General features: G+C 43.0%; 1 protein-coding gene across 20 annotated transcripts in view; it reads right to left on the bottom strand.

Moving 5' to 3' along the window:
* Positions 1-25,212, bottom strand: part of ptprk (protein tyrosine phosphatase receptor type K) — a 132,960-nt gene that overhangs the window by 50,432 nt on the left and 57,316 nt on the right. For all 20 annotated transcript variants that reach the window (XM_043218949.1, XM_043218931.1, XM_043218935.1 and 17 more), the window contains 4 exons: positions 23,074-23,155; positions 20,555-20,670; positions 17,454-17,628; positions 9,266-9,559 (listed from right to left, as the gene is read on the bottom strand). In XM_043218949.1, coding sequence (XP_043074884.1) covers positions 9,266-9,559; positions 17,454-17,628; positions 20,555-20,670; positions 23,074-23,155 — 667 coding nt within the window. The remainder of the gene's footprint in view (positions 1-9,265; positions 9,560-17,453; positions 17,629-20,554; positions 20,671-23,073; positions 23,156-25,212) is intronic.

Here is a 25,212-nt window from a genome sequence, read left to right on the forward strand (position 1 = left end):
ACGCCATGTTTTATTCATGGGTTTGGGGACCGGCTGTGGGGGAGGTTGGGCTTCTGTAATATATTGGGATTTTATTGTGCGGGGAGATTGAAAATGTTGAATTCAGATTCGGCGTGTGGAAATAGGCCGTGGTTTATGTGGTTTTTTTTGCCTGGGGAAGGCCACTGTGGAAGTGTGAGACGAGAGAGAGAGAGCGACGGCAGGCAGATGAAAGGCCAGTAAAAGGTAAAACGGACCTCGTACCTGCACTCCAGCAGCATGTTCATCCAATTGGCTTTTTTGAAATTCAAATGAGGGCTGTTGAGGACCTGATAAGCACGCAGAGTCAACACACACCTTAACCACTACACTCGCACAGGATTATGGGTAATAAGGGCAGGGAATAAATATCATTATATGAGCACAAACCCACCTCTGCATGCTGAGATGAAGTGAATAAAACACAGGGGACAAAAGTGCATGTAGAAGATTTAAAGGGACAGGTCAACTAGAAACCAAAGCCCACACATCATGGTGCAAAAAAAGGAGAACGATGGAGGAAGGTTCATGCTGTTCTTCCATGTTGAAAAATTCAGCATACACTGGTTAGGTCATCTAAAAATGCTAGATTAAATACAACCCAGCAATTGGGTTACTTCATCTCCAGAAGGTCGGGTTAAACAGTTCGCCCAGCACTGGATTGCATTCAACTCAGCATTTTTAGAGTCTATGCTTTGAAGCTCGGCTGCTGATTTTGAGCTGGTTTAAGCTGCTCCTAACCAGTTGCTTAGGACCAGCACATGACCAGCTAAAGACCATCTTTAACCAGCATACCTAACCAACAACATGTGCAGCTTTTTCAACAGGGTTTACACGCAATGAAGGCGTCTATTGTGAATATCAAAGAATATTACATTTTTATCAATCTAAACAAATCCAATTCAAAAATACGGCCGGCTCATACGACATTAAGAAACACATTCACTGCTCCTTTCAACAGGGTCTCGTCGCATCTGTTGTGTTTGTGCTGCTTTGTTTTCATTTTCTGGGCAGGAAAAAAACGTTCCCTTTAAGATGACTTGAAGATATGGTAGCACTGATCCATTAGGCCAACACTTTTGTTCAAGAATAAATGGCCTACCAGAGCGTGTTTCTATGACTTTTTTTCCCCCCATATGAAGCCATTAAAAGACCTATAAACACCTACGATATGTTAGGAGTGGAGAAAATCATCTGAATGCTGAAAAGACACAAGCACCATTAACATTAATACCCAGCGCCAGCAACGCGTGGCAAAGAGCTCAAATAAAGTACAGCGTGTGGCAGGAGAGGAAGTAATTTCCATTTAAATAACGTTCTCTGGACATAAACTGATAATCTCTAGGCTTTATGATGTTTGTCTGCTGGATCTGCAGACCTGCGCTCTTTATGAGATAGGCTGGGACACAGAATATTGAGTAAATACACAAACAGAACCTGCGCTCCTGCGGTAAAATAGCAAGCCGAGGTGTAAAGCGCTAGAAACTAGGACACAGGAGCTCCACACAAACACGGGCACGTCTAACGAGAGAAGGGAAACAAATGAGTGTGTGGGAAACTCAGCGATTTATTCCCCTCCACCACACACACACTCAAGAAACCTGATCAATGTCTTTCGAGACCTAATCAATCGTCTTAAACCGCAGGCTAATAGGCTTAACGACCTCTTAAAATCTTCTATGGATTGAACGTTAAAATTAAGGTTATTACAGTTGCCTTAAAAGACTCTACGAGTGCAAATCATCTCCTGGAAATCATTATTGGACGAAGCACCACACGGAACGAGTCCTGAGGTAAAGAACGTAGAAGCTGCCAGGTCGTGAAAATGTAGCGGTCGCGTTCGTTTAGTTAAGCGCTCGCACAAACACGCTCCATATAGACTGATGGACTAAATGGAGTGCATGTGTACCAGAGAAAAGTAATGATTTCTGGTGTGCCGCTAAATACTTTCAGGAGAGAAACATAATAATATGACAATAACATATCACCTTCTTTCTTACGTTTTTTTCACCTGCAAAAAACCCCCTAAAAACCAAAAACACATTTTTCGGTATTACATCTGAGAAGCTGTAATTCCCCAACTAATTATCCCTTCTGAGGCTCAATAGCACATACAATATTTGGTTCAACCAACATTTAGCACTGTTTTAGGCTACTAGTGAAACACGAAAATGTACTCCCTTCTCCCATGGATCCTCATTATCTCATCAGTGAGAGCTTAAGTGGCTGTCAGGAGTTTTTTTCAGGGAATAGCAACTTTAAGTCTGTTCGATATTATGCCACAAACACTGTTTTTACAGCTTAACTGCTATTGAACTTGGACATACCAATACAGCTGCAGATGCTCGACTTTAACATTTACAACTGGCTACATATCGACAAATTCGTACAAACAATACACTCTACCGTGCAACATGACGAGCGAGTTATATAAAATACCCCGCTGATAAAATGGTCTCCTACTGAGAACTGGTTCTGCTTAAATAAGAAAAGCGGAGGAGAGAGAGAGAGCGTAAGGCATGCTGCACGAGGCATGTTTATTGTACTTACCCAGAAGGCTTTCACCTTGACGGACGATGACAATTAGCGATTGGATTCATCCAATCTCACATTCTGCCACATAGGCAGAAAAAAGGGGAAGGCGATGTTTCCTGAAATGGCCGATGTTCATTTGTGATGTAGCTTAATTGAAAATTGGCCTGCTAAATCGAGCATGGCGTGCGCGTGGGCCTTCGGAGAGCCTGCGTTCAGCACAATCAGCACTATAACCGCACACACTCATTTAGTTCGCGATAATTACAGCACCTTTTCTCTCTCGCAACACCACAACCTTAAACCTACACGCTGTGCTCAAAGTCAAAGAGTACAAAACACGCAGCCTGGATGTAAAGACTCACGTGTGCACACAAAGCACAGAAAACCAAGGATTTCTCCCTCCACCACAATGCATATGATACACTCGAAGTGTTCTGCAATAAAACAGATATTTCAGAGATACCTCATTTTGAATAGAGTTCGGACGATTAATAGTGAAAGCTAATCGCTGACCATCAAACCCCAAGAGGTTAAAGATCTGTCCACATTAAAGGATGTCATGCATTAAAGGATTAAACTAATAGACTTATAATTTCATTTATAATCAGGAAAAACCTTCTTTAGGCACGAGTCCTTCAATTTATGTTTATTTGGCATACTTTAATGTTTTACTGCTATACTTCTATATTAGTTGATTACAAAAAACACTTAGTCCCTGGGCTAAAGAGCCAATTCACTGCATGTGCTGCAATCTGATTTCCATGAAATGTAATCTTAATTGAAATTTGGCTTCAAACGTGGTCACTCCACTTTAAACTGCTTTCCTTGCTTTAACCACAGGACTCAAGTAAGCCAGAGAGAGAATCCTCACACAACTCCATGCTAATTTCTTCCAGGTCAGCGCTTTTCTGGTTTATATCCTACTTGGCCAACAATAATGATATTCTAGCAAGTCTTGCTCTTCTCAGCCCACACACTCATCACCGGCGTACCTCAGGGTTTGGTGCTGGGACCCCTGACGTTTTCTATCTGCAATGTTTTCATTTGCTGTATTTTTGTACATATTTTTAAACTATACTCTACATTGTGGACTACATGATAACTTTACAATTCTGTGCTTCCTAAATCCCTGTCTTATGTGTTTGTCATAGCCACACACTCCCTGGTCCATCAGAATACGCAGACGGGATGCTATGATTAGCCTCTTCTGGCCATCCAACCCTCCGACTCTTCAATTCTCCATCTTTACTTTTCTTTGGGGGAATGGTGATCCAATAACTGTTAGATAGCGACAACTCTCCAACCACTTCTAACATGCCACTCAAAACACAAACTATCTTATCTCCTGCTAGGTATCATGGATGTTTTCTCATTATGTGGTGCTGATAATTGCTTTGTGACTTTGTAATCAGTTGCTTAATTAATCCCCGGTGTGATGGTTTGAAGTCCTGTTTAGACTTGCGTATAGTTAGATTCAGTTGTTGGGTAGACACGGACACACACACACACACACACTGATACAGTTCTTTTGTATGAAATGGTCAAAGAGCCAAAATCAGATTACGCTTTTTACGATTGCTTCCTGTTTAAACAAATAATGCTTCCTGTTCCCACAGACAGGAAAAGTCTGGTTGTGTTTAGAGTGGAATGCTGTCAAAGTGTTCACTGCATATGTCAAACAGTACGCAGCACAACTGAAGTCACGTGACCCTAATGAATTGCATGTTTAATCTAGCGAGTGGCGTTCAGTTATTTTGCAATGAGTCAATGAGATGTTCTGAATCACAGCTGAAATTAGTTACAGTTCATTCGTCACGCTATAAATTGAAGGTCAAGTGAAGCACACTGCATTGTGGGATACAATATTCAGTGCAGCATGCTTTCTGTAATTCATGCATTCTGAACATATCTACATGATGCCCATACTAAGACTTGAGTATTACAGCGTATTACAGTATAATGCCTTCTTTTTTTCTTTTCTAGGAGTGGAAGTAAATAAATTAAATCAATGAAAATGCAACTGTTTAAAAACTAGTTCCTAGAATAAAATTTGTAAACATTTTTAATTGAAAAAAAAAATTATAAAACATGTTTCTGGTCTCAAATCCTTTCATGCACAGTACTCTTTTTTTTTTCAAATGTTTTAATGCCCACAGTGATCACATCTTCTATCACATCCTATATCAAATGTGTTGAAGAGATTTTGAGGTCTGGTGTTATCACAGCCGTGGTAGTTTCACCTTTCCTTCCTCGGAGTGACAGCGAGCCACGTCTCAACAGCACTGAGGCAGAAGCGAGGGATTTGACTCGGAGACACACCATTTTTTCACTGTGCTTTCTCTGCTGTCAGAATGCAACCTGTGGTGGTGGTCTCCTCCAAAGCACAGCGTTACAGGCAGAGAGTGATGGGGAGAGACGCCACAGTGAGAGAAAGAGAGCGAGAGAAAGCAGCAGTACCAGATGTGCTGCTACATCCTGCCCTCTGGCTACCAGACACATGGGAATACGACTTTCAAATGTACCCGGACACACGGAAGGTTTGCAATACAACAATTTAAAAAAAAAAGAAAAAGAAAACAAAGCAGACAGTTACGACAAACAGTTAAAACTAGGCTTGCGTGCATAGCAAATAAATGTGCAGTTATTTTTATAAATATCATCAAAGATTCTCATCATCAAACATGATAAACATGTAAAGACTAAAGGCCCGTTCACAACAACAATAACAATAACGATAACTGTTTGCGTCCAGACCTGAGAACAATATCTATTTATTCTAATCTCAAGCGTGTCTGTCACTTTAAATTCTCGAGCTCATGAGAACAGGATGGTTTCTGATTGGCTGTCGATTTTTGTATCGTTCATCAGCTAGAATTGACTCCAACGAAATCGTTTCTCTATGCCTTTATCATCATAGTTGTGGTGTGGACGCTGCTTTTCTTTAATACGGTCAATTAAGTGTTTATTTTCGATACCATTAAGCAACAACTCTCCTGAACACTACAATTGGTCGTTACACTCTTCAGTAGAACCACTATACTTACAATTGGGACTGAAGAAAGTAAATTCAGCTTTAGCATTTAATATGACTGATATTAGCCTAGAATCAAATTAAAACAGCGTGTGAAGCTCGTCTGCTCACTGAAAGTCACCAGTGTGCACACTCAAGTCCGATCCGAAGTCAAACCTCTTTCAGTCGACCCAGAAGTGAACCGAGTGAAACCTAAGTCTGTTCTCTTTTAGCTGCGCTAAAGCCAACTTCAGTCTAGAAACCAGTGTGTGATAAATCCCTGATAGTCTGCTTTGACGTCTGTCTGCGTTCTGTCTGAATAGTGTTGAGCAAAGGGCACTGATTCAATTCCATTTCAAGTTCACGCTTATTTCTCCAGACATCATTATAGATGCTGCACTGACTTGTACTATGATGATTGAGGCAATGTTTGACTTCTCATTTATTTAGCAGGGAATCATAGGAAACATGATCAATTTGCTATTTTAGGGAAATGGCTTGACATTTGTACCAAATGAAAAGGCAGAGGCAGAGATGCCCGAGACATTGTCATAATGGTTTTTCTTGCACTGATAATCAGGAAACAGTCTCGACACACACTCGCACGGGACCTGTATTTCAATGTGCGCGCGTCTACAAAAAAATAATCAGGCATAACCTTTTCCACTCACGGCCCACAAGTTTAACAGAGAGCGAATGTTCCTGAGACAGAAGATCTCCGCTGCTCTTGTTACTTTTCATTACGACGGAGATCACGTTCCCTCAGGACGAACTGAATCAAGTTTTCATTTTCTCAAATCACAAATGAGATCATCTCAATGTATCAAATGTTTCTCCTACACAGCAGCACGATTAAATGTAGATGCTTATATCTATGGCTTCTTGGATGTTTCTCCTGACAAAGAGCCACCGGTAATCCCACAAGCCTCCGCTAGAGTTTCAGAATGTCTAAGCGACATTTCAATCTTTGCTCAGATTGAAAAAGAATTACAAATATAATCATAAAGCTTTAATATCAGAACCATGCCTCCTTAGGTTGACTACCTAGTCGTTACTTTGTTAAGTGACTCCGACTTAGTTCATTAGCAGCTCTTAAACTTCAGCAAGCAGGGTATTTTATTCACTTTAAAGCGATTCTCTTTACTGTAGTTGATGTAGTAACGCATATAGTAAAATTAAGGCACAAACTCGAGACCCCTTTTGGCCACAAATGTGCACATCTTTCATTCGGTTGGAAAAAGTCTTTCCTCAGCATCTATTTTGTAAATAAGCTAAACATTTAGTTGACTAACTCTCCGAGTTCAGTAAAGTTGGCAACAGATTCGACGCAGATTCGAATTTCGCTGATCGATAGCTCATGACCGAAACGTCGTTGACTGAAATGCTGTCGAAATGGCTTGACTGTAAACAACATAAACATTGCAATAAATCATTTAAAAAAGAAAAATCAGCTTTTTCACTCAGCGATAACCAAAAATCTCCAAAAAGTTTTCTATTTTGACATAACTTTACAATCACAATTTGACTGTTATTTGTGTCCCCTCAAAAATGGCGTGTTTTTTGTCCCCCCCCAACCGCTGTTGAATGAAATTTCCGCCCATGCCCCAGTGAATCTCACATTATGTCCCGTTTATCCTTTTATACAACTGTCTGTTCCTTTGCATGCCTGAAAACAGAGCGGCTGCCTTTGAGATGAATAGGAATGCTGACGGATAGCATTCTTCTCCAGGTATTTGGGACTAAACGGGAAAAATTCAAACGAGCGTGGGATGGCTCTGAGCAATAGTTTGTACCTCTGCCGAGGCCTGAGGGACGTCTGCCGAACTCAGAGCTTTCAGGAACGGGGCTGTGATAGAATCATGAGCTCAATACACACATAGACGCGAGGCTGGGAGCGTAAGTGGAGAAAATAGGTGTGTTTGGTTTGTGCTCAGACACACACAGGTGATGATGTTCCTTCAGGAAGTTACGCCTCCTCCATGTCTGCCTTTTCAAAATGCATACCCACAACCAAGATAAACTACGCTGCCAAACATAATAATATTGATAAATGTGAAATACGCACACGCCACGCGAGCTCCAGACAATATTGCTTAGCAGGAAACTAACCGACAGACAGAGACAGAGAGAGAGAGAGAGAGAGAGAGAGAGAGAGAGAAAAAAAATATGAATTTAAACAGAGCACTCGGGCAGACTGGCACCAATCTAAATGTAATTGTGTAAATTCACCGGTTCCACTCAGTTCTCCCTGTCCGAGGTGAGATAAGCGTGTGATTGGCTAGAGGGAGATGAAAAAAAGCCAGCGAGCGCTCCATCTAAAGCCACGTCTAAAGCAGACCTGGAAAATGTCTTTTGCCAAAATAAAAAAAAAAATATATGAAAGTTCAAATGCGATTGATGGGGGAGAGGAGCTCCTGTTTGAATTTCAATCAGAGAGTGAGCGAGTGCCGCCACTGGGGACACGGAGCATCTCTCCGTAATGAAACCACGCATACACTCCTCTCTCTCTTCCACTCTCCGGAAGACACTCGTCGCTTCGTGCCTCCTCATACGAGCCGTATATCTGTCCTCACCGAGTCTTGCCACATTTAATACGGGCGCCATGGAAACCCGCGGAGAGAATCGCATCACAGTGCTCAAATGAAGGCATGAGGCCCTTATATGGGGTGTGACTGAGTGTTTGCTCTCATGCGCTTTCAATTTTATAAGGGCAGTGATATACAGCACATGGTTAGAGTCATGATTAACATACAAACACACACACACAGTGAGTGCCATCAATGATAGCTGCTCTCTGCACGCTCACTTGTTTACTTTATTTTCCAATTATGCTTCTGAAGAAGCTCCAGGCAATTATTTGTGCGCAAATACAACACACCGAGAGAGAGAAAAAAACAATACTTTCAATAGAGGTGTGCTGCAGCTGGAACAGGAAGACCCTCGTTTCGATGGCACTTGTGAGATTGCAGCTGAACCCGGACCTCCATCTGCTCCCGGGGAGCCTAAAGTCTGCATTTCGGTCCTTTTTGTGCGTGTTTGCATGAGTAAGATCAGAGTAAGAGTGTATATTTGAAATGACGCCCAAACACTAATGCAAACTAAGCAAAATGTACCTCCAAAACTTGTAGTTCAAGTGACTATTCAATTAAAAATGACTATTTTAGGTTCCTTTTCACTATATCCCTTGGCTTTCTCAGTTGGGCTTCAAAAGACACTGGCATTCTGTAATAATTATTGATTGGGCTGTACTGACTCAATCTGGAGTAAATTGAGCTGATAGTCACAAAATGGATCTTTTATTATGCAAATTGTGCATGCCACTTTAATCCCCTCCCTATACAAAAAACGTTTTGTACAAGTCCGCCTTACAGCTGACTTTTGGGGCAGTCGTGGCCAAACGGATGGAGAGTCGGACCGAAAGTCGCGGGTTCAAGTCCCAGGGCTTTCAATATCATGACTGAGGTGAGACGCTTGAGCAAGACACCTTATCTCACCGAACTGGGTGCTCCCATTGGCCGCCCACTGCTCTGGGTGTGTGTGTGTGTTCATGGTGTGTGTGTGTGTGTGTGTGTGTGTTTGGATAGGTTAAATGCAGAGCACAAATTCCAAGTGTGGGTCACCATTCCTGTTCACTTAACTTTCGCTTTCATGTCATGCCAACAAAATCAGCGGTGGAGAGTGAAGGCTACCCAGCGGACTGACCTGCACACTTGGTTCTGGTGATGAGCGCCGGCCCGGGCTGTCCGGTTCCCCCCTTCCCCGGCCGGGTCAGCAGCACTCGGATCTCGTACTCCGTGTCAGGATCCAGGTGCCACAGCTTGTAATTGGGCGAGTTGACGGCGTGGGTCTCTGTCCAGCTTCCTGATGTCATCCTGTACTCCACCTCCTTCAGGATGATGGGGCCGTCTCCGAATATGGAGTTAGCGTTTAGCTGGATTAGCAGGTATGTGGGCCCTACGCCCAGCAGCTGGGGTGGAGCGATGGGTCTTGGGGGCTCTGGAAGAGTAAAGAACATCTCAGTAAAGAACAAGCTTTCTATGATTCATTTATTGACATTTTTTCAAATTTATCTCAAACTAGAGTCAAAAACTAAATACTCAAATTAGTTCAATTAAATTAATAGTTGCATGCAAGAGCCATATTTTTATAATTGATTTGTTTTATTTACAGTTGCCAAAAACAGCTTACAAAAAGTTATGCAAAAATCAAACACAATTAGCAATTTTTAGTATATAACTCAATATCGCAATGCATTACTTTTCCATAACGCTGCTTACATTTTATTGCCGTTTTCCACATTCTCTCTGAACATTACAAATAAACGTGTACCTTTAAGACTTGTTATGATTGGCTAACCTCTTTGCATGCGACTTGAGTAACAGTCTCTGAATATTAATTAGGTGTTTTTATGTAAATATATAGAGGCGGTCACGTTTTAACAAGCTCACAGTTTCTGAAAGAGATGTTTTTTATTTCATTTAAAAGAGTTCCGTTTTCCATTGAATGAGCTCTTAAGAAATTTTCGCCCTGTGTTTTCATTTTAACCAACTTTTAATTAACATTAACATTCCGCGGTGCAAAAATCATGCACAAATCAACAGGCAAAGCATAACGATGCTGCACTCTTCCACCGCACCAGACGATCCAGATGGCCCTGTAGTAACTGTGTGCGTGTTTGTCGATACATTTGGCTAGAAAGACAAGCACAGAGACATTTCATCCGCGCATAAAACAAGTTAGTCATCTATTTTTTACACGAGGGAAAAAAAAAAACAGCGTGAGATCTTCCACAGCAGATCTTCACATGTCAAGACGCTGCTGATGACTCTGATTATGAATAAATAATCCAGCGTTTCAGAACGACGCCGGTGCGGGAGAAACCCTGACAAACATAAATGCTCCATAGCGCCCGATGCCTAATGAGTTCGTCATCAGCCGCGCATTCGTCTTGGTGCGGCGTTTAAAGCTGCGAGACCGTCCACCAGAGCGACAGACAGCTCAAGCTGAGAGATGCTGTTTAGCGCGGGACGATCAGATGGAGACGCACACTCTCTCTTTCCACCCCAGATGGCTCCTGAACTCTCTATTTGTTTCAGCTAATTAAGCAGCCCACATGAAGCACAGCAATAACACAAACCAACACGCCGATCGCACGCCTGTTGCTTGTTCCCGCGTGTCCAGAAAGGCCTATATGATGAGCAGATGCCTTTCTCAAACGCATCTCGTGTGGTGGAGTGTATACCCCTATTATGGGCAGTGAAAGTTTGGGATTTTGGTTTTGGGAGTCCCTAACAACAGGTTGACGAGTAAGCAAGTTGAAAAAACTCTTTCGTATTCTTGCATGCGTTTATTTTGACCTTATTTGTTCAACGACTCTCAAACGATTGGTTCATCCAAACCCCTCTGGTGATTCGTTGATTCCATTTAAAGAAGTGTTTGTGAGCTTCTAACTCTCCAAAGGCAGCACCTAGAGGCAAAGAATAAGTTAGCGTTTTCAAGTGGATGGCAATATGCTAATATTTCGGTTTGACGTCAGTAAGAAGTGGCTTGGGACTCTTAAAAAACGATTGATTCGAGAGTCGACTCTTCCTTTTGAGAGGCGATGACTTCAAACCGGTGCGCCTTCAGATTTAAAACTTTGCGGGATGTTTTCAATCGCTGAGTTACACACTGCATGAAATATAATTTTCAAAAATCCATAATAAGGGAACTTTAAGAAGAAAACCGAGTAAAGATTTGTCTGACGGCCAGCATGCGTGTTATTCAGCTTAAACTCCTCTGAAGTGCTTGTAAAGACATTACAATGTTACGAAAGTTTCTATTTCAAATAAATACTTTTCTTTTGCACTGTAATTCCCCGTTTTTCTCGCGGAGCTTATTTAAAAACGCGTCCCATCAAATTTGATCATTATAATCAGCGGCTGCAGAATGTTGTTTAATTCTCCGAATAAATCTGCCGTTGCTCGCAGTGTTTAAACCGTTTGCGTTCCTGTAAACGAGCGACCTGTGTAACGCGGTTTACGTCTTAATGGAATAAAGGAATGGGAGGGAGGAATGAGAGTTAATTGATTTATTGTGTGTTCCTGCAGGAGGAGGTGCTACTATCCCTGTGTAATCGGAGCCGGCGGATTTTAATACAGTAATCTGATTCCTGTGTGTGTGACACCCCTAACAGCAACACTGCGAAATTACATTTCAACAAGTAATCCAATCACTACGGCACTAATGCACAAAAGCGCTGCCCTGGCAGAGGCAAACACACACACACACACACACACACACACAGATCTTTCTTGGTGTCTCGTCTTGAGTCGTGTGATGACATCATCACCTCCGTAAACTGCGCTTTCATTTCTCCTGCATTATTTCAAACGTGACATTTAGCGGAGCGCGCTGGTTTTGACATATAACACTCTACCCTTTCCAGCCGGTTATTACAGCGTCCGGGTGGAGCGCCAAACCTGTCGAGGACAGCTCCTTTCACCCCGAAATCACATTTTTTTCCCATGACTTCTCGTGTGTCTTCAGTAGACGCCCGTCCATCTTGTTCTCAGTCCGGCTGAGTCACTCAATCTGCTGTCTTGGACACGGATGATACGTGATGTAAAAGATGCTGTTTATTACTGTGTCCATCATCAGGGCACATAAAACACTGCGCTGCATCTGCCTTTTACCGCTAATGAAGTGTCTCCGGGACCAAAGTCGCATCAAATATGCATTAATGTGTACGGATGCGCTTATTTGCCGGGTTTCTCGGAAAACAAAGCGTTTGAGGGCAGACGGGGCTTTTTAAGAAGAGCAAAGAGCCCCGTTCGTTTGTGCTTGAACCTGCAGACGAACGACATTCATCTCAATTCATTAGAGCCAGTGACATCCGCTCTCAAACAGACAAACACGAGCGGAGTGCTTTTAGTGCACCAGCGTCTAAATTGGAGAGCGGAGGGAGCGGTGTTCGTACATTAGCCGAGAGCGTCTGTGTGATTGGTCTGATGCTTCGGTGGCAGGTCGAATCAGGGTCATTAAACTGTCACTAGTTTCATTTATGCATTCAAGATTTTAGAATTGATATAATTTTATTGTGTTTCGGAAAGTCGGTGGCAGCTTGCGCCTCCTTCATTTTTGGCTGCTTTGTGCGTGAGATTAATTAAAAAGAAAAAAAGAAAAAATGTTTTCGTCCTCTGGCCATCCGAGATGTAGATGAGTTTGTGTCTGTATTGGAACGGATTTGGAGGAATTCACATCAGCTGCTCAGCAGTGGATGCTCTTCAGTGAATGGGTGCCGACAAAATGAGAGTCCAAATAATGACAAATAAAATAAAAATAATCCACAAGTAATCCATTCTGTCGCATCAAGATCCAGCCAGATATTTAATATGAACTGTTTTGGTTTGTCCAGATTCAGATCAGAGTTTTATTATTGATTATAAACTCATATTTTAGCCGGAGGTAACAGTTTGTTTGAAGTTAAAAATGTTTCAGCTTTTGTCTTCTGTGGTGTTGATTACTTGTGTATTGTTGTGATGTTTTTATCAGCTGAGTTTGGACTCTCTTTCTGACGGCACCCATTCACTGTAGAGACAGTAATGCAACGCTACATTTGAATGGTCTAAAGGTGACTAAAAAAAAGGTGACTTTAAAGTCAGTATGACATACGACACAAAAGGATTTTTTTATTACTTTTCTATTCATCTATACAGCTAAAATGCACTATAAAAATACCATAAAAATATAATAAAAGTGGTCAAACTTTTGAAGGGAGTATTATCACTGAATAATGACTCGGCTGGTTCAGCTAAAACGATCATCTGTCATCATTTACTCTCCCTCATGTGTTTCCAAACCCATGTGACTTTCTTTCTTTGCTCACCAGTTCCTTTCGAAAGTCAGGTTTCGAAACGGCACGAAGGTGACCAAACGATCGCGTTTAAATGAACTATACCTCTGTTTTTGACACAAAGCATCATAACACTTCAGAAGATAGCGGAATAAAGTCATGTACGTGATACTGGCATGGTGTCCTTTTAAACATTTCAAGATAAAAGCGCGTGTTCACCAAAAGACAAATCGTTTTTTTTTTTTTTTTTTTTTGTCCTGAGGTTGAACGGGGCCTTCACCGGCGTTAATTCGAACAGAAAGAAAGCCAGCAGCGAGAGCGAGCCGGCGAGCGTGAATCTGTTTTTGTCAGGTGTCACCGGCGGTTTCATGCAGGTCATCCATCATGTGTGTCTGACACGAGCCAATGATAGTGATGTGCCCCGCTGTTACCCTTCCTTAAGCCCTGTCTCATCTGTCTGTCCCTCACACACACACACACACACACACGCGCGCTCGACTCGACGTCTTATAGTCGGAGAAACGATCTTTTTCTTTGTCGTTTATTTCACACGCGCAGGACCCTGGCAGCGACGTGTTTGATCAAAGCGAGGAGGTAAAGGAAGCGTGAGAGAGAGATAAAGGGAGGGAGGAAAAGCAAAAGGAGATATTTCCTGTGGGAAGCGTCACAGCTTTTTTATTGTGGAGTTTTGATGGGGCTTGTGAAGGGAGAGATGACAGCAGCATCAGGGACACGGCAATCTAACACCTGACGGGCTGATCCCTGTCTCTGACCCCCAATCAAAGCCTAGCTGACGCCTGATTGAGTTACCCTGCCCAAAAAGTGCGTCGAATACGTCTATCGCTGGCTACTAATCGAACATTTTCAAACGATAAATCTGTCAATAGGCTTGAACTGCGTTTGGTATGAAATAAATGCATTCATAAAAATGAATGCTTTTATTCGTTAAATTGGTAGCGGAGACGTTTACCGTGTTGCGAAAGGTTTTAAATAAATAAATACATTTCTGTTCATCACATTGATGCTGTTTTCAACATCGACGATAATCACAGTCTCATTAGACACAGATTTGAAACAATATTTCACCAAATGACTGTATTTTGATTGAATAAATGCGACCTCGGTCAGCAGGAGAGACTGTTTCAGCTTTTTCTACATGTTTACTTCGGCGAGCGCGTGAAGGGTGTGTTTGGAGAAACTGAATGAATCATTGATGTGAATCCCGACAGGAAGCCGATGCGTGTGACATTAATGAAAAGCAGCCCTGTTCTCTTCTCCATTCTCTCAGATTTCAGAGTTGTTGACATTTGGGCTCTTTTGGTTTGTTTGCGTTTGTTGCGCGCTCATCATCAGGAAGCGTCAGCCGATCGCGCTTCATCAAACTTTAACGATCTGTCTTTGAGCCGGAGCCGCCGTCACGCGCCGCGGAGGCAGCGCTGGAGTCTTTAAAATCCGCCTCGTTTCAACTCCTGATCCCCGGCTGTCTCTCTGGGCGTATTTACCACCAATCAGCCGGCGTGTTTACGACGGGGAGCCGCGCACGCTCAGGAGGGTGACAGCCTGTTATCTAGTCATTAGAAAATCACAAGCAGCAAACAATCATCGTCTCCATATCGCTCTCGAACCCGGGCTTCTTCGCCTGGCTTCGCGCTCCTTTGAGGTGTTTGACGAGCAGTCATTTAAATATTTTTGGTCAGGTGAACTCCTAGCCAGGAGTGTAATATTGCCTTCGCCCCCGAGGTTTGTGTTTGATGTTTGTTCAGAATTCTGTGATCCTGGGTAATGGTGACATGCAAGTAAGCAGATCGAATATGAAATCGAATATATAGGCTGCGCAATCTGGTCAGAAAGTTAGATCGTGAATATTTAGCGTTGCAAGAACCGCGATGCTGTGTTTTTATCTGGAAACAGATTTAAGGGGGTTCATACTCGCTGAACTTTTCATTCGTTCCAAAATACGCTGGAAATGAAGTGACCGTTAAAGTAAAGTGATCCCAAAGCTGCTCTGGAAACGCTCCTTCATAAGCTCTTCACTCTGAAATGTCTTCTAGATTTGGGCTTATTGTTTAATTGTGGGGAAGTAGCGCTGAAGATATAGTCCAACTATCGCAAGTATACTTCAGAAGCATTTAATGACCGATATTACTCAAAGATCATATGATCTTCATCAATAGTGACATTCAACCCCATGTTGGGGTTATATAAAGAAATGTGCATTGTGCAAATTTCTGTTAAACACACACACAATAAACATTTAAAAGGTGGTATATCACGCATAGATAATGTGCAGCACAAATGTTTTCAACGTTGATAATAATCAGAAATGATTCTTGAGCAAATCATCATATTACGATTTCTGAAGACGTGACACTGAGACTAGAGTAATGATCCAGAAAATTCAGCTGTGCTTCACAGAATTAAATGACATTTTATAGTATATTCACGTAGAAAACAGTTCCTATCGATAGTAATACTATCCCGGTCTTAGTGGAGCTGTTCTTCAGCGAAGGTTTGCGGTGGTCCGGTGGTTCAGACGTCGTATTAGATGTCCAATAAAAACAGGGCGGTGTTTATTGACTGTCTGCGTTCGAACCGCTTTCGCAGCACACGTCTCGTCAATTCGGTTTATTCTCTACAAGCGAGAGAGGGCTAATGTCATTACCGCAGACCCGGCCCGCATGCTGAGGCCACAACCGTGTGGGGTTTTTTTTTTCCCTCTTCCATCTTTCTTCCTGCAGCTGGGGGACACGCAGATCGATACTTCTCCAGCGTAAGAATCCGCCGCTGAAATTTTCATTTGTTACAAAGCGGCCCCAAACAGCCGGGAGGGCCCGCTGTCGTCCCGCATTAGGGAGAGCGGGAGCTAATAAAGCACTCGCCCGGGGTCACGCGCGACAATAGGCAACTCCGTGCCAGCTCCCATTAGTGCACGCACAAATCCGTGGCCCAAAAATTTCCGCTGAAATTACCATCTTTGGTATCCTTGTAGCAGGATGTCAGCTGGGAAGTGTGGTGGAGATATCCGAGCTGTCAGTGTGGCTGATACTCAGCTGGCCCTTCTGCCCTCGGGCCGGCGCTAACTATCACACTCCTCTCCGAGTCGCATCTGAGCGCCGCAGACTCCGCCGCGCTCTCCGGACCCCGAAACAGCCCACGAGATGCGCTCGCATAAACGGCCGCTGCATGCTAATACGCCACCACGCACCCGCTGCTAATTCGAATATGAATGAGTTTGTAATATTTAGCGGTGGTTAAATAAGCAGATGGTCGCTGTAGCTCTTCGACTTGAGGAGATCTTTGGGCGACGAGGATTAAACCGGATCTATACAAACACTGCTTTCATACATTATATATAATTATAAACACGCCTTTGATAGCTTCACGACTGCTTTATGAATAACTGGGACGTAACAGTGCAATAGGATGGAAGAAAACTGCAGGCTAGTCAGACTAGTCACAGGAGTGTGTGTGTGTGTGTGTGTGTGTGTGTGTGTGTGTGTGTGTGTGTGTGTGTGTGTGTGTGTGTGTGTGTGTGTGCGTGAGCAGGGCCTAACACTGAAATCTATCAACAGACTCGTTTACTGGCCATAAATATCAGCTTTTACTGGTCTGGTATGTGCATTATTTCTTTAAAAAAATAAAATAAAGGCAGTATATTTAAAAATATTTTTTTAAACAAAATAATAATTATTATTATTTATGAAATGTATTATTTAAATTATTATATTATTACAATTGTAAAAATCAAAGAAATATCACAGTAATACTAATACTCATTAATTTAATAATAAAAATAATAATATTTAATTACATTTAAAAATAAAGGAAATCACTATATGCTACTAAACTATAAAGCATTTCATAATTCTAATTTAGATTTTTTATTTAGTCATTCACTTGTTTATTTTTTTCTCAGAGATTTTTCTTTGGAAACGCTTCTATTTTGTAGATACCAGATTAACGAATTGGGAAAGAGGTTTTGGCTCAACCGTTTTGAAAGTAAGAGTCTGACCTATGAACAGAAAGTACAGCATAAATAAGAAAACAAGTCCTCACCTCTGACGATGAGCCCTGCGAAGTTGGAGACCCCAGATCCTCTCTCTGATTGGGTGACGCAGCGGTACAGATCTTGGTCCTGACTGGTCACTTCTCTCAGGCGGAAAGAGGCAGCAAACTTCCTGTGGTTGATGTTTTTCTTCTCCGCCACGGGAATGTCCTCTCCGTTACGCCGCTGTATGTGACAAGCACAAGAGACGGAAAATGAGATACGTGCAGGTCTAGCTGATCGAATCCAGTCGTGTTTCATGTTTTCTGCTGGAAGAGTTTTGTCGTAGATATTTTCTGGTGGTTCCTTTACAGTTTAGTGCTGTTCTGGTACAGGAGGCAAAAAATGAATGAGAAAGCAATTGACAGGACAAAAATAAAACCAAATCAATGGAAAAGTGTGAGTGAGCACTGTGGTTAAATGAAGTCTGTGGGATTTGTAGCCATTACTAAGCCATCTTTTCATTTTTATACTCCAGGGGGCGCTTTGACGCAGAATGATCACAAACACAGACCAGGAAGACGCAGAAACGAGCAAACCCCTATGTAAGCATATGCATACGAAAAAAACGTGGTTAATAACACTAACCGCTTACGAATGAAAACCGAGTGTAATTCAGAAAGTCGTAGAGGCCTGTGTAAACGCTGATGGAAGACATCTACTGCGTCTTCGATAATTATGAGGAATATATCGCACGGTATATTCACGCACATCATCGTCAGTAAAGCCGCTTGATTAGCGGTAAATCTCCATCAGCTGTTTTCAGACGAAGCGGCAGTTAACACACTGGCAAGACGCCAAAGATCCCAGGTGATTCATTTGCATAAGCCCTAAATACTATCCAGATCTGAAAAATTATTTTCACCGCTTTATGTTATAAAGGTTGCTTTTAATGAAAGCTACACATTGAAGCTGGAATAAAAATTGATCGATTGATTAAAGTCATCTTTGTTTTGATGCGTGTTAAGACGTTCAGACAACCAAATAAAATTCTGAGGGTCATGAAATTGTAGCGGAAATCCAAAAATGTTGGCGGTGGACGCTAAGCGCGGGAAAAGAGTTGAAGAATAGCAGAGTCCGCACGGTAACGGCGCGCGGAAACAATATCGCAGGATCCGTCCTGCTAGCAAGAGCCGGAGAATATCAGGCGGCAGACGGATGTGAGCTCAGGACAAATAGAAATCGTCTGCTGGCATGAACGCTAATATCTTTACAGTCATCGTTGTTGGCGTGAGCGGGTCTTTATGGGAAGCTCCAGCAACACGGCCGAGTGAGTCCGTGACGGACGGCTCTCGATGTCACGGGCAATCTGTGTGAGTGAAGTATGAGAGCCAGCGCCGCGGACCATCATTCATTAGCCTCTTTAACACTGCCCTCTCCTATTAGTCTTCAGAGGACACCAGCACGCGCTAGCTTTCTTCATTTCCTCACCTCCTCGTGTATCGGAACAGAAAAGGTCACTTCTCCTACACACTTTACCTCCCCGGCAGGCGCTCCGTCTCCAGCTCACTTTAAAAGCGACGGCCTCTTATTAGTTAATCAAAACGAAAGGTCAGCGGCAGGGCTTCACCTCGGCGCGAGCGCAACGCTCGGACGCCAAAGCCCCGCTGACGCCGATATCATTAAGAGAGCAGGACTTTCCTGTCTGTGACAGGCTCGGTTTTAACGAAGCCCGCGTCTCTCTCTCTCTCTCTCTCCGGCTGCTTGATTAGTAATCGTGGTTATATATACCCGTTGACCGTGAATATGGGATATAGTTTCCAAAACTGATGCAATTCTTTGACTATTGTGAAATCGAACTTAAAAACAGCGGGGTTGTTTGCTCCCGCGCATCCTGAGCTTGACATTCCCGGCCAATTAGGGTGAAGCTCGTCTCGCTGAGAGCTCCGGTCTGATCTCGTGTTAAAATCACTCTCTGAGATTTAGCTCGATGGTCCTCGACTGACGGGTCACAACCCGCCTTTCGGTTTGATGGGTCGCAGACAGCAGGGAGAAACAATACAACATCAAACCCTTGTGAAAAAGAAGAATATTAATTGAGCACTTGTAGTGCGCTTCGAGTACAGCCTCTCTCAAATATTTTACAACTGGACCTGCAGATAATAATGCATTAAAAGGCCTTTTAAATGACTTAAAGAGAGACACTTTCATTATGTTTCTTAAGTACACCTGTAAAAAGTTTCACATACCGACACGGGTGGGAAGCGATCGATGGCAGAATTCGCATTTTGGGCGAGCCATGCAAAATATGATCTCCATAACAAGTACGATTTTTACAAGTATGTCTAAGTATACTTTTTTTTTTAAAAGGTAGTTATTGCAAAACAAACAGACCGACTTCTAAAAGGGAGGACAAAACACCCCTATGTCATTTGTGCTAATGTGAAAGATATTGAACGAGCCGTTTTCAAATGACGTCACGCAACTTCCGTTCTGACTCGAAGCAGGGCATTCTGGGAGTGTAGTAAACCACCATCACTACCAGTTTCCTTTCAGACCATTCACACTTTATGTGCCGTAATAATAAAAAATAGATAATAAAAATACTTAATACGTGACTTGTTTCCATGTCATTTTCCTAATAAAAACAAAATCACGCTGTTCTTTTTTGTTGCCGAACTATAAAGGGAATTTAATTTACACCGTGGACTCACAAACTAAACCAAAATAACAAGTTAGAAGGTTTTAAGTATTTTGTGTGGGTATACTCATTATCACACAAATCTGAAAAGTCACCCAAAGCAGCTGCAGATACACAGAAGCTGACGAAGCTGTGTGTGTGAATGTGTGTGTGTGTTTGTGGTTTATGGGGACATGTGTGTGTTTAATGACATGGGTATGACAGAGGATTACAATCTGAAGGTGGTTTATGAGGACACTGCCAATGTCCCTATATTTCAAAACTAAATGATGTTTTTTTGAAAACTGCATAAAATGTCCCTGTACGGGGTAGGTTTAGGTGTAAACAATAACACATACAATCTCTACAGTATAAAAGCCATTACACCTATGGAGAGTCCTCATAAACCACAAACAGCAATGTGTGTGTGTGTGTGTGTGTGTGTGTGTGTGTGTGTGTGTGTGTGTGTGTGTGTGTGTCAGACTGTCCCACCTGTAGCCAGAGTTTGTTGTTGACAGCATCCCGGACAGTGGCGATGCACTGGAACGTGGCGTTCTGCCCGGCGTTCACCTCCACATCCCCCAAACGCAGGAAGTGAGGCGATTTATCTGCATTCGAAGGAAAAGACAACAACACGGGACATCACGCTGAAGCTCTCAAATATCATAACACTAAAGCTCGCAGAGTTAACCAGAGCTGAACTCCCAGAGCAGTGCATTAATGCAGGAAGAAAACATTCAAATCTCACCCAATTACAAGCTGTAGTAAACACACAGACTGCTGATTAGAGTAAAACACTTTATTTCGGGGACCTCTGCCTCAATAAACTCCTAATTTGCTGCTTATTAATAGTTAGATAGTTGTAAGTTTAGGTATGACGTGGATAGACGTAGATGGTTCCTCTCTCTCAGAGTTTCTTCGGCTCTCTCCTCAGTTCGTTTGGCAGATCTGTGGTCAGGACAGCAATGAGAAGAAGACGCAAAAGCACATCCTCTCCAGTCCAGCCAGAACAATAACATGCCGCCATCGACATTTACATTTCAGTTGGAGTCCTCCGAGCTTTTCCCGAGTTGTCCAGACACAACAAAAGAGTTTGCATGCACACAAAAGTAGCCTGTGCAGAAACCAGGTGTCTTGTACCTGTAACTTTAAACTCATCTAAATGCTAGTCCGTCCATCAGTTTTCCATTTACATGATCCGAAGTGACTTGCATTGCATTCACGACGCAGATTTCCCGACAGCTCACACCAGTGCCAACTACTTTCAGGATTTACTGAAGACACGTGGTCACCAAAGGCGCCATTGCACCATTATTAAAAAAGAAAAGTGCACTCATTGCTCGTGGTAGACTGCATCGGTCATTAATGGAAATGATCTGTCTCTGTGTAGAGCAGCTCCAGACCTAATTAGATTCACTCCCAGAACCGTTTCATTCCTATGAATGGACAGCATCTATACACCGGTGCAGCGATGGGTCGTACGCGGACGAAAACCAGGCTGTCCAAACAAGTTGAGAACCACTCGCTAAAAGTTAACCAAGTTGGGTTCTGTAACGAAACGGATTCTTCTCTGCATTTCTCCCGCAGACAGCTTGCTTCCTGATCTTGTCGTCTAATAATCCTGGCACCGTGTATTACGACTGCTGACAAATAGCTTTTTCCCTCCTCTGTAAGTTGCTTTGGGTCTGCTAAATATGCAAATGAAAACACTAAAGAAACGTAGCTCTGTCCGAAGGGTGTTTTCTTCGTGTGATCGGACGCTCTTTTACTTCGTGAAACACTCGGCAACACAACAAAGCTCCTTCATCTCCCTCTCTTCCTGCATCACGGTAATAAGATGTCACCCGCGATCAGCCGGAAGCTTTATTAGAAGCGTTCGCAGGGAATATAATCCGCGTCGCGAGCGTCAGTAATCCCTGCGCTTCGGTGGACTAGCCGTTAATTGGGAATACCTGCCTCCCGATCAGAGAGACACACTCCACCTGCTGAGACGCTCCGCTGCATGACAAAATATTAATCGCTTTAAATGATATGTGCATTGCTGACATTTGAAGTGCGTGTGCGTCTGCTGATTGTGTCTGCACTCGACCCCTAAACGCTTCACGATAAGTGCGCCACTCGGCGTGTAATAAGGGCTAATTATATATCCGGCGTGTTTGCGCCGAGGCGGCCCTCTCCGATCGCTTACTGACGCCGCTGCTCTTCACGATGACACGATGCTCCCGTCCGTACGATCGCAGGATCATTTCGTAGCCCGGTTCAGTAGGAAATGGTTTCATTTTGGTTGAAATGTAGACCCATGCCAAACCCTACCCAAAATGCATTGCTAAAATCATAAGCCTAAAAATGATATTTCCAGTAAAATTTAATTAACTGGTGATTTTTTTTCTTCCCAACATTGCAATTTATTTATCGCAGAGAAATACATTTTTCCAGATATCGTGCATTTAATTTCATGTAATTTTGCAGCAATTCTCAAGCGATTAAGATGTTCTAACGTTCAGTCTCTCTAAACCCCTCCCCTCCGTGAGCCTGCTCTGCTCTGATTGGCCCAGTCTGGAGAGTGTTCCTTTTAATGTTTTTTTTAAATAGAGATAGTGAGCGTGTTACTTTTAAATATCTGTTTTCTGTGTGAATCTACGCTAAAATGTAATTTATTTCTGTGATGTGCATTACTCTAGTCTTCGGTGTCACATTATCCTTCAAAAAACTGTCTCAATATGCAGATTTTTCTGATTATGGTTAATGTTGAAAAAAGTTTGATCTCGAAGTAACTTTAATCAATTTGAAGCATTCATCATTTTGTCGTGGTTTCATAAGAACAGTCCTGCTGCTGAGTAACCTGACGTTAAGTCTCTTACACGAGGACACAGTGATAATAGTTTGTGGGCTTTTACCTTTTTAGCAGTCTAGACTCTCCCAGACTAGACCACACCATCCCAAACACACACACACACACACACACACACACACACACACACACACACACACACGCTCACGCTGTGACTCACCACATGGGTAACTGAGCACCTGGATGTCATCAATGGCGATGAAACCTCTTCTGCCGTTCGTCACCTCGGCCTCGAATATGACCTGCGTGGAGAAACGGGAAACAGGATGTTTGTTTTAGATAAGCTGTCAATCATTCACACCTCTCCATCAAATAAAGTAACGACTGAATAAACGAGCTTCTGCACGAATGTCATCCTTTTCTATTAAAGAACATCTCTATTATTACGCCACACCTCTTGTAAAAAGAAGAGTGCATCATTATATTTAATGGGTGCTTGTAGTGTACTTCGAAAGTGTGTTTTTTAGTTTTTAAACTACTTGATAATATAACGTTAATGAAATGAAGGCGAATGAAGTGTACTTGAATGTAACTTTCATGACCGCTTCTTAACAGTGCACTTGGAATTAATGCAAAGTACATTTTAACCCATGTTTTAAAGATCTTTGGTTTTTGCACATATTTTGTTCCTAAATTTCTATTTTTCAGTGTATGTATAAATTCAGTACGTGTACTGAAGACCTACATAAATTACATTTATTTAATGAATTCAATTATGAGGGTAACATTTTACAAATAGCATGCAATTGAACGTCAGAAAGACGTATTTTTGTAGCATAACAAGCGTGTTAAAGTGCGTTTGGTTTTCACGCGTGTCACCTGATCTGTGAACACCTCTGATATTAAAGCATCCATCTGCTACGCTGCTAATAAGCGCCGTTCCCGGCCGTAACGCTAGTTGGTGTGACGCTAGCGAGGGACGCGCTCAAAGCGAAACAGACGAGTCTTTGTGTCCGAGGCTCTGCTTGGCCTGCGGTCATCACGGCATCAGAGACCGTCTCTGTTTATACACAACTGAGAGCCAAATCTCATTTTGTTCATCTCGAAAGACAAAACAGATTTTCACAAACAGTTGCTCATTTCTGGAAGAAAAAGCTTTTCAGGCAGACGCCCACACAGGGACAGAAAAGGCGTAATTGAAAATCGTGTGACTGGCGAGGTCAGTCTTAGGTTTCTATTATTGAACTCAAAGCACGACTGAATAGAGTTGAATTCGCTCCGTATTCTGCCTCGCCATCAAGGTCTGGCTTTGCTTTAATGTCGTGCCCTGGCATCAAGACGGCAGCGATCAAGCCCGCGAGCGCTAAGCCTGCAATCTGAACGTGACCCAGTCGTATCAGGCCAGGTCCGGCTTTCAGACGGAGCAGAAGCCATTTCAATTAGAGCCGGGGCCATCTGCAGCCCGTGTGAGGGAATATTGATAGCGCTTTTCTTTTAGCGGAGCGTCCGGCCCTTTAAACTGATCTCTCTTAAAATGCCTCTGACATTTCCAAAGCAAATCTCAGGCCCGCTCTTGGTCAGTAATGCTCATGAGCCGATTATGATGTAAATCTTCAGAAGTGTTCTGGCTGAATGCCGTCATGCAGCTCTCTCTCTCTCTCTCTCTCTCTCTCTCTCTCTCTCTCTCTCTCTCTCTCTCTCTCTCTCTGTCTCTCTCTCTGTCTCTCTCTCTCTCTCTCTCTCTCTGTCTCTCTCTCTCTCTCTCTCTCTCTCTCTCTCTGTCTCTCTCTCTCTCTCTCTCTCTGTCTCTCTGTCTCTCTCTCTCTCTCTCTCTCTCTCTGTCTCTCTCTCTCTCTCTCTCTCTCTCTCTCTCTCTGTCTCTCTCTCTCTCTCTCTCTCTCTCTCTCTCTCTGTCTCTCTCTCTCTCTCTCTCTCTGTCTCTCTCTCTCTCTCTCTCTCTCTCTCTCTCTCTCTGTCTCTCTCTCTCTCTCTCTCTCTCTCTCTCTCTCTCTCTCTGTCTCTCTCTCTCTCTGTCTCTCCCTCTCTCTGTCTCTCCCTCTCTCTGTCTCTCCCTCTGTCTCTCTCTCTCTCTCTCTCTCTCTCTCTCTCTCTCTCTCTCTCTCTCTCTCTCTCTCTCTCTCTCTCTCTCTCTCTCTCTCTCTCTCTCTCTCTCTCTCTCTCTCTCTCTCTCTCTCTCTCTCTCTCTCTCTCTCTCTCTCTCTCTCTCTCTCTCTCTCTCTCTCTCTCTCTCTCTCTCTCTCTCTCTCTCTCTCTCTCTCTCTCTCTCTCTCTCTCTCTCTCTCTCTCTCTCTCTCTCTCTCTCTCTCTCTCTCTCTCTCTCTCTGTCTCTCTCTCTCTC

This window comes from Puntigrus tetrazona, chromosome 20 (genome assembly GCF_018831695.1).
Source record: "Puntigrus tetrazona isolate hp1 chromosome 20, ASM1883169v1, whole genome shotgun sequence".
Lineage (NCBI taxonomy): Eukaryota > Metazoa > Chordata > Actinopteri > Cypriniformes > Cyprinidae > Puntigrus > Puntigrus tetrazona.